General features: G+C 39.7%; 1 protein-coding gene across 1 annotated transcript; it reads right to left on the bottom strand.

The window, feature by feature from the left end:
• Positions 1 to 5,271: 5,271 nt before the first annotated feature.
• GPX7 (glutathione peroxidase 7) lies at positions 5,272 to 16,687 on the bottom strand. Its single transcript, XM_069862227.1, has 3 exons — positions 16,474 to 16,687; positions 8,753 to 9,014; positions 5,272 to 6,868 (listed from the first exon to the last, which is right to left on the bottom strand). The coding sequence occupies exons 1-3, from the start codon at positions 16,678 to 16,680 to the stop codon at positions 6,705 to 6,707; spliced, it is 633 nt and encodes a 210-aa protein (XP_069718328.1). The 5' UTR covers positions 16,681 to 16,687; the 3' UTR covers positions 5,272 to 6,704.
• Between the last annotated feature and the right edge of the window lie 1,154 nt (positions 16,688 to 17,841).

Here is a 17,841-nt window from a genome sequence, read left to right as displayed (position 1 = left end):
GCTGATATATAATTTAAACTTGGAATTCAGCAATCTCATTGATTACAATGAATAGTTTGACAATTGTGCCCTTTTTTAAAGGTTGGCTGACAACCTGTGGGTTATGGATATTTTCCTTGGCAGCTGTTCTCTATTTATCATTACCATATTTACTTGCTCGGTAAATAAAAGTATTATGGTTTATCATGTAATTCAGATGAAAGCATTAATTATGATGAAACAGCATTGCCATTAGGGAAAGGGGGACAAAAAAGATAGAGGACTATTTTATACAATAGAATAATAGCTTTCTTACTGCATCTGTCACTTCATGAAACCAAAACTAAAGTTCCCTGAGGCTAGGATTTCTGTAATTTCTCTTTGATGGGGAAGTGTTCCACAGAACTGCATTAATAGATCAAATGTTACAGAAGTTTGTTCTTCAAAAAATTGTACTTCAGTCTTTTCTATTGTTCTAGGATGCTATTATTTCCTTTTATTATAATCGTTCCAGCAATTAGTGCTTAGGAAAGAATCCATCCCTGACTCTGTGGATGCTGTTATTTCTTTGCGAGTGGAGAAAACATCTACATCAGCAAAATCACCTCAGAAACTTTTCTGTGTGCTTGCCTTCCAGAATACAAGGCTGCTTACTTAAAAGGCGATGATCCTTCAACTGTTCTCATTTTCTGGAATTAATTTGGAAGATCTAGGTGAGCAGGTATCTTGTAATTCTTTGAGATAAAACAGCACACCTTATCTCTTAGGCCAGTAGATTGACAGCTTGGATCATGTTTTCTAGGCTAAGAGTGGAAAGTTACTCAGGGCTGACTTCAGCTCCTGTGTAGACACAGCTGGAAAAGGTCAGGCATTACCACTAGACAGGCTGCCACTGTTACCTGTGCCCAGCTGCTGCGGAGTTGGCATAAAAGATGTAGCTGAGTTTTGTTGTTTCTCATCCTGTATTGTGGGTGTCACTGTGGTTGTGAGCTGGCTCGGTGAATGAGATAGCTGTGTGGCATTAGATCAGAGTCACCTCTGTGGTGATGTTCAGGTACAGCTCAGTTATTTCCTTTTTGTCTGTGTATGTCTCTGCTGCAAAGCTTTAATATGGTTCAGAATTAGTTCTCAGATCCCTTGGTGCTTTCAGTATCTCATCCGTCGAAGAGTTTGTAAACTCCTTTGTGTTTTGTCAGTGATGTTTTCATTCCAGGATCTGTTAATCATATCACAGACAATACCTGATTTCCCTGCTAGCTCGACACTTTATGTGAATGAATCAGAGGTAAACTTATAACATTTCATTTGGCTCTCTGAGTAGCTGCAGTATAAATTTACATGTGATAGGAGGTAGTTGGTTGATCCAAAAACTGAAGGTAGCATAGAATTTGTTTTCTTGATCAAAGGCATGTCCAGTCTTCTGAAAGTACTGACTATGGTCTGCTATTTATTGAACCGGATGCTGATGTGCTTGAAATGATAAACTGGGTTCTATCCAGTGGAGAGTAATTATGTCTGGTTTTCTACTAAGGTTTCAGACCAGAATCAAAATAGAAGCTTGAGTGAAGTGTCCCTAGCACATAACTAAAACGCCAGAGGTGGTTATTTGGTGTAGTGTTCCTTACAATGCCAAAAAAGGGGGTTAAACCCCTCTCTATTTCTCCATTTAATTGTTCTATTTCAGTGTAGCATATTCCTTTTCAAAACAGAGCTTTGGATATATTCTTGATGAGACAAAATTTTGAAAGATTAAAAGAGTCTTGTCTAATTTTAAACTTACAATTAGGCTTTAAAATTATATCTTTTCTCTCTGACATGCTGCAGGGGGCACATGACTCTATACAATCACCTGTCAAGGTGCTAAGTTTAGTCTTTAAATCAACACGCCAAGAGTTTACTACTTTAAAGTTGCAAACTGTAAGAGATCAAGTGTTAGATGATCAATATAATAACTCTCCGTGCATAAATGTGCTAGTCTGTTAATGCACAGTAAGATTTTCTCTGCAAAGTAGAATATATTCAGAGCTGTTTTACAGCTTTCAGGACTTGCTGTAGGGAAGATCTCTGTCAGATGAAAACAGAGTTGAAACTCATGAGCCAGAAAAGTAATTTCTGATCTCTGCATGTCCTCTATGTAGTCTCAACAGACAGGTTCAACCCAGTGCAATTGCTTTGCAATTTTGCTAAGCAGGAAGTCATGAAGTACTTACAGAATGACTAGGTATGAATTCATCTACAACCAAGAATATTTACTTTTAGTCTATAACTTTGGTTAAAAGACCAAAGCATTTGTTATACAAACTGATTCCAATGTAACAAAGGATGGAATGTATGACACATGCTTAATTAAATCATTAAAATGTTACTGCTGACCTCAGAAAGAGTAGTTATGTGCTTAAAATGATTTGCCTGTTTAAATTTGTTGTTGTTTCAAAGTCTGCATACATAGTAATTAGCTCAGTTACCTTTAAATTGCCAAATTGATAATAACACCAACTCTAACAGTCATCACTATTAAGTTATTCATAGCACTCGGTTATCTGCTGAAACTTCAGACTGCATACTAAAATGAAAACACTAACAACTGCAGCTTCATTGTTCTTTGACAGAAATCCTTTTAAAATCTTGTCAGCCACAACTCTTTTTATCTCAACAAAACCAGAATGTGCAGGTTCCCTGCTCTTAACTCTGGGATGTTTTAAAAAGAATCTAGTCTTGTCCAATTACAGTATTATTCAGACAACTGAAAGCTTTTCTGTGCTTCGTAATGCCTTTAAAAGCAGTATGAACAATATTTGGCCATATAGTATAAACCCTTCCCCACTGATCATTGCCGTTATACCTCTTCAGGCTTCTAGAATTTGTCTAATACAGAATGCAAGATCGAATCTATGTAAATCTAGAGTTCAGTTTGAAGTTTGACATCCAAAATTGAAATAAGGAGAGCTCAAAATGCCTTTCAAAGCATGATCTGGGCTCATCTGGGTTTCAGTTATAAAATAGAAATGTACTTTCTAAGGCGAAAATTTTAAGCCCTGCAGCACTTGCTAACAGCATGTTTGATTATTGCATTAGTATCAACGGACAGACAAAAGAGAAACAGTTGATAGAGCAATAAAAGACCTCCTTTTCTGACAGCTGTATTCTCTGTACCAGCACATTATTGTCTGGGCCTGATTTTCCTTTCTAAGACTCATTGTCTTAGAGTGATTCATATAAGAATAGAGTAAATGACTGAATGGACTGCAGAGTTCATTTTTCTCACCATCAGAGGAGGAAAATTCAGACATATTCTGTGCCATGGGCACCAATTTCCTGCACTCTAAAGTTATATTGCAAGTGAGAAGTAGCTGATACAGCTTGGAACATACTCATTAGTATCAATATGACCGAGACATTTTCATGCCCCTTTTGTCCCAAACACTCTTTGGCTGCAAACTGCCTTTTCATAGTCTTCTCATTTCTTCCTTCTTACTTGAACTCTCTTTTTACTTTTGTACTTATGCTACTTCCTTTTACTCTCTCTACCACCCCACCCCCACCTTTCTTTTTCTGCTAAAACCAAAAAGCCCTTGCTCTCGTCTTCTTTCAGGCAAATTGAGCTCAGTTTGTGCAGTACAGTCTTTGCCCTTGTGGATCTTTCTGCAAATCCTGAAGTATCTCTAGTCCGTGGCAGGGGGGTTGAAACTAGATGATCTTTAAGGTCCCTTGCAACCCAAACCATTCTATGATTCTATGATTCCTACTTCCTTAGACCACTCCACGGAATGATTCCGAGACTATCCATCATATTTGAGAAGATTTGTGGCAGTCTGGTGAATTTCCCACTGATTGGAAAAGGGGAGCATAACTCCCACTTCTAAAAAAATGAAAAAAGGAAGACCCAGGGAACTACAGGCTGGTCAGCCCCACCTCTGTGCCCAGAAAGATCATGGAGCAGATTCTCTTGGACACTCTGCTAGGACACATGTAAAATGAGAAGTCGATTGGTGATAGCCAGCGTGGCTTCACTAAGGGTAAATTGTTCCTGACAAATCTTCTGGCCTTCTACGACAAGGCTACAGAATTGGTGGATAAGGGAAGAGTAACTGATAACATCTACCTGGTCTAGGGCAAAGCATTCGGCACCGTCCCACACCACATTCTTGTCTCTAGATTGGAGAAACACAGTATGACAGACCACTTGGTGGATCAAGAACTGGCTAGATGGTTGCACTCGGTGTTGCAGTCAGTGTCTCAATGTCCAAGTGGAGACTTGTGGAGCTCCACTGGGACTAGTGCTGTTTAACGTCTTTGTCACAGAGATGGACAGTGGGATTAAAGACACTCTCAGCAGGTTTGCTTATAACACAAGCTGTGTGGAGCGGTCAACACACTGGAGGAAAGGGATGCCATCCAGAGGCACCTGGACAGGCTTGAGAGGTGAGCCTCTGGGAATCTCATGTAGTTCAACAAGGCCGGTTGCAAGGTCGTGCACCTGGGTTGGGACAATCCCAAGCAGAAATGCAGGCTAGGTGGAGAATGGATTGAAAGTAGTCCTGAGGAGAAGGATTTGGGGGTGCTGGTGGATGAGAAGTTCAACATGAGCAGTCAGTGTGCACTTTCAGCCCAGAAAGCCAACCATATCCTGGGCTGCATCAACAGAAGTGTGACAAGTGGGGCAAGGGAGGTGATTCTGCCCCTCAACTCTGCTCTTGTGAGACCTCACCTGGAGTTCTGTGTTCAATTCTGGAATTCTCAGCACAGGAAGGACATGGATCTCTTAGAGTGAGTCTAAACAAGGCCACAAAGATGATCCAAGAGCTGGAGCAGCTCCCATACATGACAGGCTGATAGAGTTGGGGTTGTTTAGCCTGAAGAAGAAAAGGCTGTAGAGAGACCTTATAGTAGCCTTCCAGCACTTCCAGGGTGCCTACAGGAAAGCTGGAAAGGGGCTTTTTATCAGGGAGTGCAGTGACAGGACAAGGGGTAATGGTTTTTATCTGAAAGAGGGCAGATTTAGATTAGGTAATAAGAAGAATCGTTTTCCTATGATGTTGTTGAGGCTCTGGAACAGGTTGCCTAGAAAACCCATGGATGCTCCATCCCTGAAGGTGTTCGAGGCCGGGTTGGATGAGGCATTTAGCAACCTGATCCAGTGGAAGGTGTCCCTGCCCATGGCAGGAGGGGTGGAATTGCGTGATCTTTAAGGCCCTTCGAGCCCAAATCATGCTATGATTCTATGATTATATGACTTCAGGAAGCAGCAGCTGTTCAAGCATGGGAAATACAATGTACTCGAGCATCAGCCCTTTATTTCAAATAGTTTTACAGTACTCTTCTTTCTCTTCTTGTTCTGCAAGCCAGTGCCTGGCATAAAACTTGCCTTTGATATCAATTAGAGCCCATTTTGATGCTGAAGAGCTATAATGGCAGTAATGAGTTGGAAGAAGTTCTTTCCATGGTCAGGTCAGTTAAGGCCTATTTGTACACTTGGGGGCTGACAACTGTATGGACAGATATTGTTTGTGCTACTTCAAAAAGCATTACAAAGCAAAAAAACAAAAGCTTTCACTTGTCAATAATACTGCAATTGGGCAAGACTTGATTCTTCTTAAAGCATCCCTGGGTTAAGAGCAGGGGATCTGTACGTTGTGTTTTTGTTGAGATAAAGAGTTGTGGCTGACAAGATTTTCAAAGAGTTTCTGTCAAAGAACAATGAGGCTTTAACTGTTAATGTTATTATTTTAGGATGAGCTAAGAAGTTCTGCAGTCTGAAATCTAAGCAGCTGCCTGAGTGCTGCATTTGTAAAATGTGCCATTAAACGTTTGTTAACATTAATGTGTCATTAAACAATGTAACATTATGCAACAATTAAACATTTGAAAAATTATTTCCATGGAGAAATGTTGATTCTCTAGTGTTTGTCTGTACATGCACACAAATACGACAGTGTTACAAATTGAAAAATTTAATACCAATTGTATGAGGCAAGAGTAACATTTCAAGGGCAAAATGCTAATAGAAGAAAGAAAGGGCCATTTCATAGAGGCTCTGGTCCTAGAGATGTTCGAAGTGGCTATGTAAATATCCTCTGATAATCTTTAATGGGTGAAAAAATGCAGAAATTCTTCTCATAGCTTTTGGAGAATTTTACAGATACTTTGTCTTCACGTTTCTTTCATTAAAGTTTTATAGAAGTCTTTTTCCATGTCCTTCTTAACTGACTTTCTAGGCAGATGAAATTAAATACACTTGGTTTTGGTAACTAGAAAGACATGTATCTGTGTAAGTCTGCCTGATTTGAAGGTGTCTGTTTTGGCTCTCCCCTTCCCTCCCCTTCCTAGCACATTTCTTAATTCAATCATGCAGTTTTTACTATTTATTTTTTCTTCCATTTTGCAATCAGAACATGACAACAGAATTGTAAATCTCAGTGAGGTGCCAGTCAGGAAATACTCATTATTCTGAGCCTTCTTTCTACAGGTACATGAACTGACTTCCTATAGTGTTACCAACAACTAATAATCTGAATCAGGAAAGAAACAATTGCTGATGGGTTCTTCTTTCCTAGAAAGGTCAAATTTAATACAGTTGGAGAAAAAAATTATATTATTTTGACCATGATAACTTGCTGCTTGTCAAGATTTCGCTTCCCTATATACTCTCTTTTGGAATGTGAAAAGACAAACTCCAGCTATAATTCTCAATAAAGATGTAATTGGCATGCTGGGATTTCTGAAAGTCATAATTCATCTTTTTTCTTCAGGATGATTTTCCTTACAAGTTCTGTGACATAAGGTCGTATTTCTTCAACAGAGACAGTAGAGTCCCAAGCCTTCACTGCTTTCCCACTGGGGTCCACCAGGTATTTCCAGAAGTTCCAGGTTGGTTCTTCTCCTGTAGAATCTACAGGCAAAAAAAAAAGAGTGTAAACTCAGACAGGAAAACTACATTAGCCTATGTCCGACATTTGTTCATGTCAATTTGATGATTGCCCTCTCAGAGGAAGAAAGAACGTAAAATTAAGAGGGAGTTCAGACTAATAAGATTAATTTTCTGACAGACAGTGAGCTTTAACTAGACAGTAGCGCCTTGGAGACTAATGAGAACAGTCAAGCTTGAAACAGACAGGCAGAATGCACTATAATCCGTGATAAAGTTTGTGTCTGTGCATGTGTGTGTGTGCACGTGCTCTGCATGTATAGATAAATCTGAAAAAGTTGAACTTTGATGGGAAGATTGAATTCGTCATAACAATACAGCTGTACCAGGACTGATTATTTGCTTGTTTATCCAGAGTTTTTCCTCAAAAAGTACTCAGTATCATGTACTTCATAAGGTTTCAAGAATGCTACATGAAAAAATAACAAAGTAAATTGTTCCAGGAGGTTTCTTACTAACCCTCATCTACTAAGGTTTTCCCCTCCATGACCACATGCTCATTTTACATGAGTGGCGTTCTTATCCTTTACTATTCTGCTACACGACTAACAAAATTTTCAGGATTTTCAGTCAGACCAGGAGCCTCATCCTACTAATAGCACAAATGCAGATGCTACAGACAAATTAGCATCTTTTTTGATTGATTATATGATGGGCAAAATCTCATAAGGAATCAGAAGTTATTTCAAAGTGTTGTCAAGACACAATCAGACCTACACTGTTGACTATCTTGTCATTATGCCACATAAATATACTGACTCCAGTAGCCTCCCTTTACATGTGGACCAACAGCAAAACAGAAGTTGTACAAGTTTTATGTGCCATGTTTGCAGTAACTACCCCACTGGATAAAACAGAAATGGAAGAATGTGAAGAGGACTAAAGGGATGTTTGGCTAGCAGAAACATCCATTGCAGATACCTGGAGGAAGGTGTGCTGGGGGAGCCAAAAATACTACTACCAACACTCCTTTAAATTCAGTGGTATGTGGGAGAACACTGTGGAGCTGGAGAGAAGCAGTGGCAATACAGTCTTTGCAGAATGCAGCTCAGGTGATACCCTGACCTCTTGGGCTTTATTATATATCATTGCTGGCCATACATTGGCTAAAGACTGACATTTTAGTTTGGCATTTAAATGGTATTTAGAGCATTCATTCAGTGCATGAGCAGCAGTGCCTTGAAGAAGAAAGTAATGCCTTGACAGAGAATACCCTGCTTTACAGCGTATTTTGTCAGCTCTATGCAAAGAACTAGAAAAACCTCTTTAGGTCACAGTGCTGTGTGTGATACAGATTAGAACTGGAGGAGCTGTACAGTATTCCAGTGCTTGGAAAAGAATGAGGAAGGGAGTATTCGAGGATATCTCTTAGTGCCTGGTTTCACTTTTTGATTGTAGAAGTAAATGATGTAGGTGCTTTGCCTCCAGTTTTCCTATGGCTGTTTGAATAAATCTTACAAATCCAGCCTGCAGCAATCATGTCACAGAAGAAGCACTTAAGAGATTGCAGAGTGGAAAAAGGAACCTCAGTGTTGTGTGCATACAGGAGGATATTTCAAGACCTTTAATCCATGTAGAGGTTTATTAGACTAGTTCTTACGGGACATTTGTTATTGTAGAGTCTTCATCCCTGGAGATCTTTTTAGAAGGTTAGACAAAGCTGTTGGGGGTGACAGAGAGAGAAATCCTGCATTCTGCAAAAGGATATATTCTGACCTCTTTGAGCCTGACAGTTCTGTGCTATGACTCTGAACACAGGCATAGATACCTTTTTTCTGTTGGATGGTATTTTGTGTCAGAGGAATTCTATGCTAGGGAAAAAACAATCTAATGCTCCAGATTACTCACCAATTAAGTACTTGTAGGCAGGAATTGCACCGGCTCCGCTGACTGCAACTTTGCTGAACATGGGAAAGGAGGCACCATAAGTCTTTCTTGCAAAACTTTCAATTTCTTTGTTAGTGTCTGGTTCTTGCTGCCCAAACTGATTGCATGGGAATGCCAGCACATTGAAATGATACGGGCCGAGGTCCCTCTGTAACTGCTGTAAGGCCTTGTAGTGGCTGTCTGTGTACCCACATTCACTCGCAACGTTGACAACTAGCGACACCTGAAGAACAAGAGAGATCCAAAAATGGGCTGCACATCAGTTTTACAACAGGTAGGCTGGGATGCAGATTATTTTCAAAAAGCGAGAATGTCTAGAGAACTGTGATTGAACATTCATGTTTGAAACTACACCAAGTTCTGTTCACAACAGCAAGATTTAGTATTTCCTTTATGGAATTTTATTTGGCATCAATTAGCAGCTGAGCAATCTTGATCTACGAAGAATACATGTTCCTCAGTTCTGCCTTTTGGATAGTTTCTAAGCATATTTAAGAAAGGAACATCCAAGTAAGGCATACCAAGTTGCATAAAAGAAAGTTGCAGATTAATGTATTTCTGGTAGTTCAGCTGTAGTGAAGCATCTGTTTTGCAGCATCCTTCTTTGTACAGAATTTAGTGCTCATACAGAACTGGCCGATCCGTTTATAACTGCTAGTGAAGATGTTTTGATCTGGAAGCTAACAGAAGCAGTTACAGGACTTTGGGTTGGTCTGTGCAGCACGGACTGTAAAATTTCCCCCAATGTCTAGAGTCTGCTTAGCTGGGACAAAATTACAACAGATTTTGCATAAAGGTTTACTCCCTCGAGAGATTCCTGGAAGCGAAGACCTTAAAGAGTTATCTCTGTAGCTGATCATCTTTGCTGTTGTGTGCATTATGTCATTTGGACAGTGCCACCAAGCATGTGTCTGCCTGCACAGATCCAGCAGAGAGGAACATGCCAATCACAGATGAACACCACAGGAAAACAGAGGCATCTGTAAGGAGAATATGTAAGGAGAATTTCCCAACAATTTCTTGGGAAAATTAAGTGATCTAACCCTGAACTGACACATACTACACAGTTTCTCAAGGCCATGAAAAGCTTTCCATTGTTTTCTGAGATATTTTATCCTTAAATAATTTCTAGAATTTATTTTCATTATTCTTACAAATCTTGTGAGTTGCAACTTGTTCTACATAAATTGAGGTCATTCTAATATTTTCTTGGAAGTGGATTAGAGCTGAATGTCATAGATCTTTTAGATACAATATGATTTATTAACAAAAATAGCGTGGAGTTTATACTGATGTTTCTTTTACATATATCTACATTCTATTCCTTTTTTTCAGACCAGTTTGTAAGAGTTATAAAGCAATATAAATATTATAATACTAGAAATGTTTCTACCCACCTAGATAAAATCAGGCACAGTGCAGAAAATATCATGACTTGGGAACCAAAATTCTGCCTGGTTTACACTGAATCCACTGGGTTTGTACAGGTTATACATTAGCCCAGGAGCCAACCCTTCACTCTCAAGTTGCAAAAAAAAGTTTTAATTCAATTGAAGTAGCCAACCCATTCCCCAGGGCTAGTTCAACAGTAGCTAGTCACATTGGAGCTTTCTACAAGGGTTTGGAAGTTTCATTGAAGCTGGCAGGTTGGTTCCACTATGGTCAGTGTGAGACAGCAGCATTGAAGAATCCACTGCTACAAGAGGAAAGGTTGAAGCTTGAAGGCATTAACTGAGCTTATCCAACTACACTGCAAGTAGCTGTAGGACAAGAAAAGGAAGTAAAAAATCCTGACTCCAGGTCTTATACTTTTGTGTGTATGACCACTGGCTTTGCTCAATTTAAACTTTGGATTCTGATGTTATTCTTGTTCCATATTCCTGTGTGTATATTTTTATACAAAATATAAAAGTGTATAGGAAATACAAAGAGAGTACATCAAATAAATTATAATACCTGAAAAATAAATTACTGTGTGTGTATAGTGGTTTTAAGGCTGGAAAAAAACAGGCATATAAAAGCCCAAAATAGGGGTAAGGTATGGGATCACAAGATAAAATCCCTAGAAGGTGCAGGAGTCAGTAAAGAAAAAGCTAAGGAGATGTTGGTGTTTATAATTTCTTACATTAAACATTAACACTTTGTGTACTTTGAACCTCATATAGGTACATGTCTATATTTAAACTGGTTTCAGAGAGACACTGCTTTCCCGGGGAGACAGGTGAGCTTATAAAGCACAAGTTGATGTAATCTTATTTGTGGTGTAATGTGTCAACAAAATACAAGCTAAGCAATCCCTGTACACTTGCATATGAAATATGATCTGGAGCCACCTAGCTAACTCCCAAAGCATCAAATTAATTCAGACAACTTTTACAAGGTCTACCTGAAATTTTAAATTCAGCTTCTTAAAACAGCCAAAGGTATGGTATATGATTAGATTTTTTTTTTTTTTTCAGAGAAGAGGTAATTTTATGATGCATTCCTGTTGCAGACTGTCAACATCTGAAACAGAACTTCTATATGAAGTCTGACACAAAAAATCTGAGACTAACCTGATAGATTGGGAACCAGGAGTGGGAGGGGAGAGACAAAGAGATGGTTATAGAACAGGTTCTAACCTGTCACAGTGAGACAAAGCTCATATTGATCGCTTCATTCAGTATATGTGGATGTGGGTTCAAATACAGATGTTTCCTTACCCTTGGTTGGAAAATGTTGGTGTGCACCAGCCCACAACACTTTGTCTGTGAAGCAGTTTTTAATGCAAAATAACATCCCTGTGCTCGAGCACCCACCTTATTCACCAGACCTGAGTAGGTGCTCAAAGGCTCCCATTTTTTGTTGGTAGAAGACGTGAAAGCAAAAACGATGGAGACCCCCAACAGCATTTCAGAAAATTATCTGCAGAATTGCTTTGAACTTTAGCAGCATTGTATGCAGCTGGGTGCCACCTCAGAAGGGAACTGTTTTGAGGGTGATCATGGTTGATTTTATTATTTTGTTAAAAAAAGGGTTCCAGGCACAGTCTCAGAGGGTTTTTTTGCTTCACACCTCATATTGGAATAAAAAATAACTCTTGTCAGTTCTGTTCTTTTAAAATAATCTGTATTTACCAAGCACTGTGATAACTGTCGTTTAGTGTGATTGAAGTAAAGATAAATAGTACCATGAAGAGTTGATTTCACATGCAGTTCTTTCATATGAAAATCTAGAGGCTTTTTAAAATATAGTTTAAGATTCAGCATTCTGATGATGCATAAGTATTCACATACCTTACCATATTCACATCCATTGATCGTCTATCCCAAACACAATGGCTGTGTAAGAATTTATCATTGGAGGTTTGGGGGAAACAAGGTCGTGCAGACATGAAAGATGACTTGCCAATGAAAACAACAAAGCTGTTATAACTTTTACTTGGGTTTGAAGTTAGGAGGGCTTGAAAGAATTTACTCAAAAAGAAACAAGAGTTTTAATTTACAGCTGTTTAAAGCCAGGTGGTTACTCGGCACAGTGGTGAAAGGCGTGAGAGCTCACAGTGCAAATGGTGTAAAATTCCAAACGTTCTCCCACAAGATAGGAAGAAATGACATTCAGCATTTCTTAGAATGGCAGACACATTATGCTTCTCCTTTTTCCTTAGAAAAATGTATTTTGTTACTGAACTCCACTATTTAATGGTGCAGACCTAAACGTGTAACTAACATATATAATAGAAAACTTTCAGGATTTATTAGTATTTGAAATAAGGAACTATATTTCTGTAAGGCACTTTTAAAATGATTATTTAAAAGCTTTACCGAGTTATCCTTCGAGTATCTGGTACTTGAAGTGATTTAAATGTGGTTATTTTTTTTTATGTCTGTATTTTATTTTTAATGAATAACATTCACTGGTTTTGTTCTCATGAAGAGGTTGTGCTTTGACTTCTTGCAACTATTGACTTAAATTAAATTCAGTGAGCCTCTTGACTGTCTCTAGGCTCTGACAGTGCAAGTCAAGGACACCACCTAGTGTGCAGTGCAAACAATTCATCCTGGACCTTGCAAATAGTATTTAATTTAAGCTGAATTCTGTATCAGCTGTTGTCTGACCCCTTCATGCTATCATTTCCTTCCCTTCACGCTATCCTTTCCTTCCCTTCACGCTCTCCTTTCCTTCCCTTCACTGAGAAAACCCATAGTGAATCCATTTATTTAACACTGCAAAAATAATTCTTGGTTTATTTAATGTTTACATCCCTGTACCCCATTAAGGGAAAGATCCCTGGACAGATTTATGAAACTGCTATCACCTTCAAGTAACCCTTCGGGGATCTTTTAGCAGAGAGAGTAGATACTTAGGTTTTTAGACCTGGTGATTCTTAACTGCCCCCATCTGACTGATGGAAGAACCAGCCACAAGCATCAGATTACACCACCTCACAGAGCTGTTCCTTTCATGGAAAAAAATAGCAATACTTCGCACAGTAATTAAGAAGCTACACTCTGTATTTACGCACATTCAGTAATACCATGTTCTCAGACTGCAGAGAGCTGTGATGCAAAGTGCCTAGCATTACTTTCAATAGTAAAATAATACTTTACATTGTTACGGTGCCTAATGCTTTTACATTTTTATAGTACCTTCGGTTTCAGATTTCCAAAGCACTGCACTAACACTATTTAATTATACCTCATCACACGGTACTTAGCTGTGTGGTAGGTAGGCAGGCAGGTAGGTAGGTACTATTATACCTATATATATAGGTATAAACACAGCAGGGAACAATAGATGCTTGGGAGCTCTGACTCCCAAATAGACACTATTTTGGAACGAATACAGCCTCTTACAGCATATCTGATAGAAACCATACAAAAAAAAATAAGCTTTCCTGATTTAGACAGGTAGATAGATTAGATAGAAAACTAATCTTACTTGGATCCCATTGATTCTTTTCCAGCTGCATATCACTGCCCTTGATTTTTAATGGGTCGACATCAGTACAGTAGCCTGGAAAAAAATATGCTAGCCTTCCTGCACAACACAGTAAAACAGCCAGTCTTTTGATCTGTTTCACTTGTGATACTCTTTTTTTTCAATCTTAATAGCCCTCCCCATCTCTGCTTTCAGGCAGACATATCACACCTGATTTTGTAGCATGTATGCCAAATTCTTAGCATTCTAGCAGTATTATTTCTCACATCCCCATAAAAACAGAGTACTCCCTCACATATTTTTGACATTTTTATTGAAGTGATGGATAGGTTATGTCTGTGCACATTTATTCTAAACAAAAAATAACCTGTTCTGTATTTTTTTTCATTTTTGCTATTTCAGAATTGTCAGTGCATTTATTATTTATTGTATAATGGAAGGAACTTGTGATTTGTATCAAGATCCACTTGAATGGAAAATTAAATAATATCAGTCTGTGTTTTTTTTTACTAAGAAAAAAAAATCTCAATTATCTGAATACACATTATATTATAATAGTTATTGTAGAAAGATTCTGCAAGCCATGAATTGCACTAATTGTTTCTAGTTATCACGGCTCTTATGTTTTTAGAATCAGCAGACTTTTTTATATATACTCAGGAAGCTTTTCAATTTTTAAAATTCACAGATAGTTTCTTGACTGCAAATTACATAGTTATTTAACTATATTACCTGAGTGACTGAAGAAAATGTTTCTTCTACATCTGCCAGAAAGCTTAAGGCTGTTAAAAAAAAAGCTGGTTTAGCAATTAGCAGACTATTATTCCAGGGTCTAACTAGTGACTCATTCTCTTTAAACCAGCTGTACATACATGGTACCTATATATTATTGTCTTTCTTTTAATAGCTTTAAAATATTATGATAAACCTACATCTTAACATTACTTATCTAAATGCAGATTTAAGAAGGTTTCTTTTAAGAAATAAATAGGAGTTTTAATTAACCTTTGTCTACCTTAACACTGAGTTCTGACAACATCATGACAGGAAGGGATGTGTTTTATTGCTGTAATTTTCTTCAAAACTCTGCACATGCATTCTCAGACAGCAGCTGGCCCAAACATTAATAGGCTCTCTGAATGCAAACTTTTTGTTCCACACAGAAGCTGGTCATCACTTTTTCTGAATAAACTGTTCTATATGGCCTAGCAGAGATCAAGGAGTACTAATCACCAGTGGTGCTACCTTTTCCAAGGTACGGCTCCAGAGCTCTCCCTTATGAAACCAGTTGCCTCCAGGATGGCCTGGTATCCCAGCACCACTGGAGATACAGACACACATCCTCAACCTGGCATGAGCATGAGATAACAGATCAGGTTCTGCAGCTCGTTCCAGAGGGTATGAGCACCCACAACTCTCTGCAGGGTGGCTCTGAGAAATTCCTCCGAGTTCCCCCTTACCATGTGGATTCTGGCCCTGACATAGAGGAGCTACAGGTGGTATTCGCTTATTCCTGCAGAACTGCAGACAAAATGTGCCCCAGTAACAGGATTTATTGGCAGAACCTTTAGAAGGGGCACCTAAAAGAGGCAAATATTGCTTAATATTAAATAGCTTCCATGTTTTTCCAATAGAGATACTTGAGTGGGCACGGGATCTGTTCAGCTCTACTTTATTGTGAATGCAGGGGGAGGAGTTTAACCAGATAAGATTCAGACATTTCATTTGGTACAAATCCACCAATACGTGTTTGCACCGAGCTCAGGAAGATGTACATCTCCTCCCATATACCTTCTCTGTCTTCCTACCACTGTTTTAGTGACTTGCTGCTGTGGAGTAGTGAGCTCGGGCACCTCAGTGAGGTACCTGAGGAGTGGGAAAAGGAAGGTGAAGACATAAAGCTGGAGAGGAAAAGTGAAAGCGAGCAGTGGCGCGAGCTGGGGTGCCTGGGTGGCACACAGAAGATGTGTCACTTGAGCGCAAAAACTGGCAGCTATGGGCTTTATGTTGATTTTAGCTCTTTAAGTTGTCAACGTGGCTATAAGAGCTGAAGCATTAAGCCCCCTTGTGTGCCAAGTTCCCTTTTCACTCTTCTGTACATACTGATGGTCAAACCACCAAATAAAGTAAAATAACATCAAGATGCATTCTTCTTAAAATAGGAAAGAAGGCTCTGCCTAGAACTCCTTAGCATAATACGCAAATAATTTGTTGAAGACATCATAAAAGTACATGTGTTTACACACTTTTCTTCACATTGCTTTGTCACTGAAAAGCTACAAGGGGAATAGCAGATGTTCCTACAATTTCACCGCATCCTGATATTAAAATAATTACTTTCTCACGTCTCTCATTTTCTTACTGGTTACGGTGAATTCTGTGAACTCCGTTAGCCGCTGAAGAAATCCCATCTATTTGCTGCTGCTGTTAATGTAGAACGTTAAAAAGCAGTAGGATTTAGGTAAAAGTAGTCTACTAAAAGTCATGCGGTTAAAAGGCTGAAATAAGCCCCAAAGTTCAGTTACCCACAGGCACAAACTCCCCGGTCAGCAGCCACAACCCCTGCAGTTCATCCCCCCGCCTGCCACGTCTGCAGGCGGCAGCCCGAGCAAGGAAAAGACGCGGAGACACGGAGATCACGCTGCAAAAAGGCTTTATTTGAAGGCTGCGGAGGGCGATGGGAGGGAGCATGCGGGGGAAAGAGGAGCCGTACCCCCCGCCGCCCCGGCTCCGCAGCCCCCGGGCGGGCGGCGAGCACTTACCGAGCCCCGGTACTTCTCCAGCGACACCAGCTTGCCCCTGATGTTTACAACCTTGAAAGCGTAAAAATCAGGTTCTTTCTGCTGCGTGGCGGAAAGCGCTAAAAGCAGGACGGCTGCGATGGCGAGAAGCATGGCTAGAGGGACGAGCAGCACTTTGGGGAAGGCAGAAGAGGGCTGGAGCTCCGCACTGCCCTCAGGATCCAGCATCCTGCGACCCCCCCGCCGCGCGGCCGCAAAGGGAGGTGCTGCAAACGCTGCTTTGCAACAGGCCGCTGCCCAGCAGCAGACCAGGAGCATTAGGCTTATTCTTCTTATTATTATTACTGCTTAAGCTAGTTCATTCCCTTAGCATTTGATTCTTCTTACTGTTATTATTGCTTAGCTAATTCATTCCCTTAACATTTCATAGAACCATAGAGTCACCAGGTTGGAAGAGACCCACCGGGTCATCAAGTCCAACCGTTCCCATCAATCACTAACCCATGTCCCTCAGCACCTCGTCCACCCGTGCCTTAAACACCTCCAGGGAAGGTGACTCAACCACCTCCCTGGGCAGCCTCTGCCAGTGCCCAGTGACCCTTTCCGTGAAAAATTTCTTCCTAATGTTCAGCCTAAACCTCCCCTGGTGGAGCTTGAGGCCATTCCCTCTTGTCCTGTCCCCTGTAACTTGGGAGAAGAGCCCAGCTCCCTCCTCTCCACAACCTCTTTTCAGGTAGTTGCAGAGAGCAATGAGGTCTCCCCTCAGCCTCCTCTTCTCCAGGCTAAACAACCCCAGCTCTCTCAGCTGTTCCTCATTATTGCTTAACTAATTCATTCCCTTAACACTTGATTCTTCTTATTCTTCCTATTCGTAATGTTGTTTAAGCTAAATCATTCCCTTAACATTTGGTTGTTGTTGTTGTTGTTATTATTATTATTATTATTGCTTAAGCTAATTCATTCCCTTAACATTTGATTCTCATTCTTACCATTCTAACCATTGTTACCATTGTTACCATTCTAACCATTGTTACCATTCTTACCACTGCTTAAGCTAATTCATCCCCTTAACATTTGATTCTTCTTATTATTGCTTAACTAATTCATTCCCTTAACACTTGATTCTTCTTCTTAGTGCTTAACTAATTCATTCCCTTAACACTTGATTCTTATTATTCTTACTATTCTTATTATTGCTTAAGCTGATTCATTCCCCTGCCCTAATGATTTGCTCCTTCCTTCAAGCCCCAGAGCTTTGTTTGCACTGGGGGGATGCAGTACTCTAAACAGGAGACTTTCAGGGGGATAGAGGTGTGTTAAGTAAGGACATAGAATCATAGAACAGTTTGAGTTGGGAGGGACCTTAAAGATCATCTAGTTCCAACCCCC

This window comes from Phaenicophaeus curvirostris, chromosome 8 (genome assembly GCF_032191515.1).
Source record: "Phaenicophaeus curvirostris isolate KB17595 chromosome 8, BPBGC_Pcur_1.0, whole genome shotgun sequence".
Lineage (NCBI taxonomy): Eukaryota > Metazoa > Chordata > Aves > Cuculiformes > Cuculidae > Phaenicophaeus > Phaenicophaeus curvirostris.
This window is presented reverse-complemented; position numbering and strand designations above follow the sequence as displayed.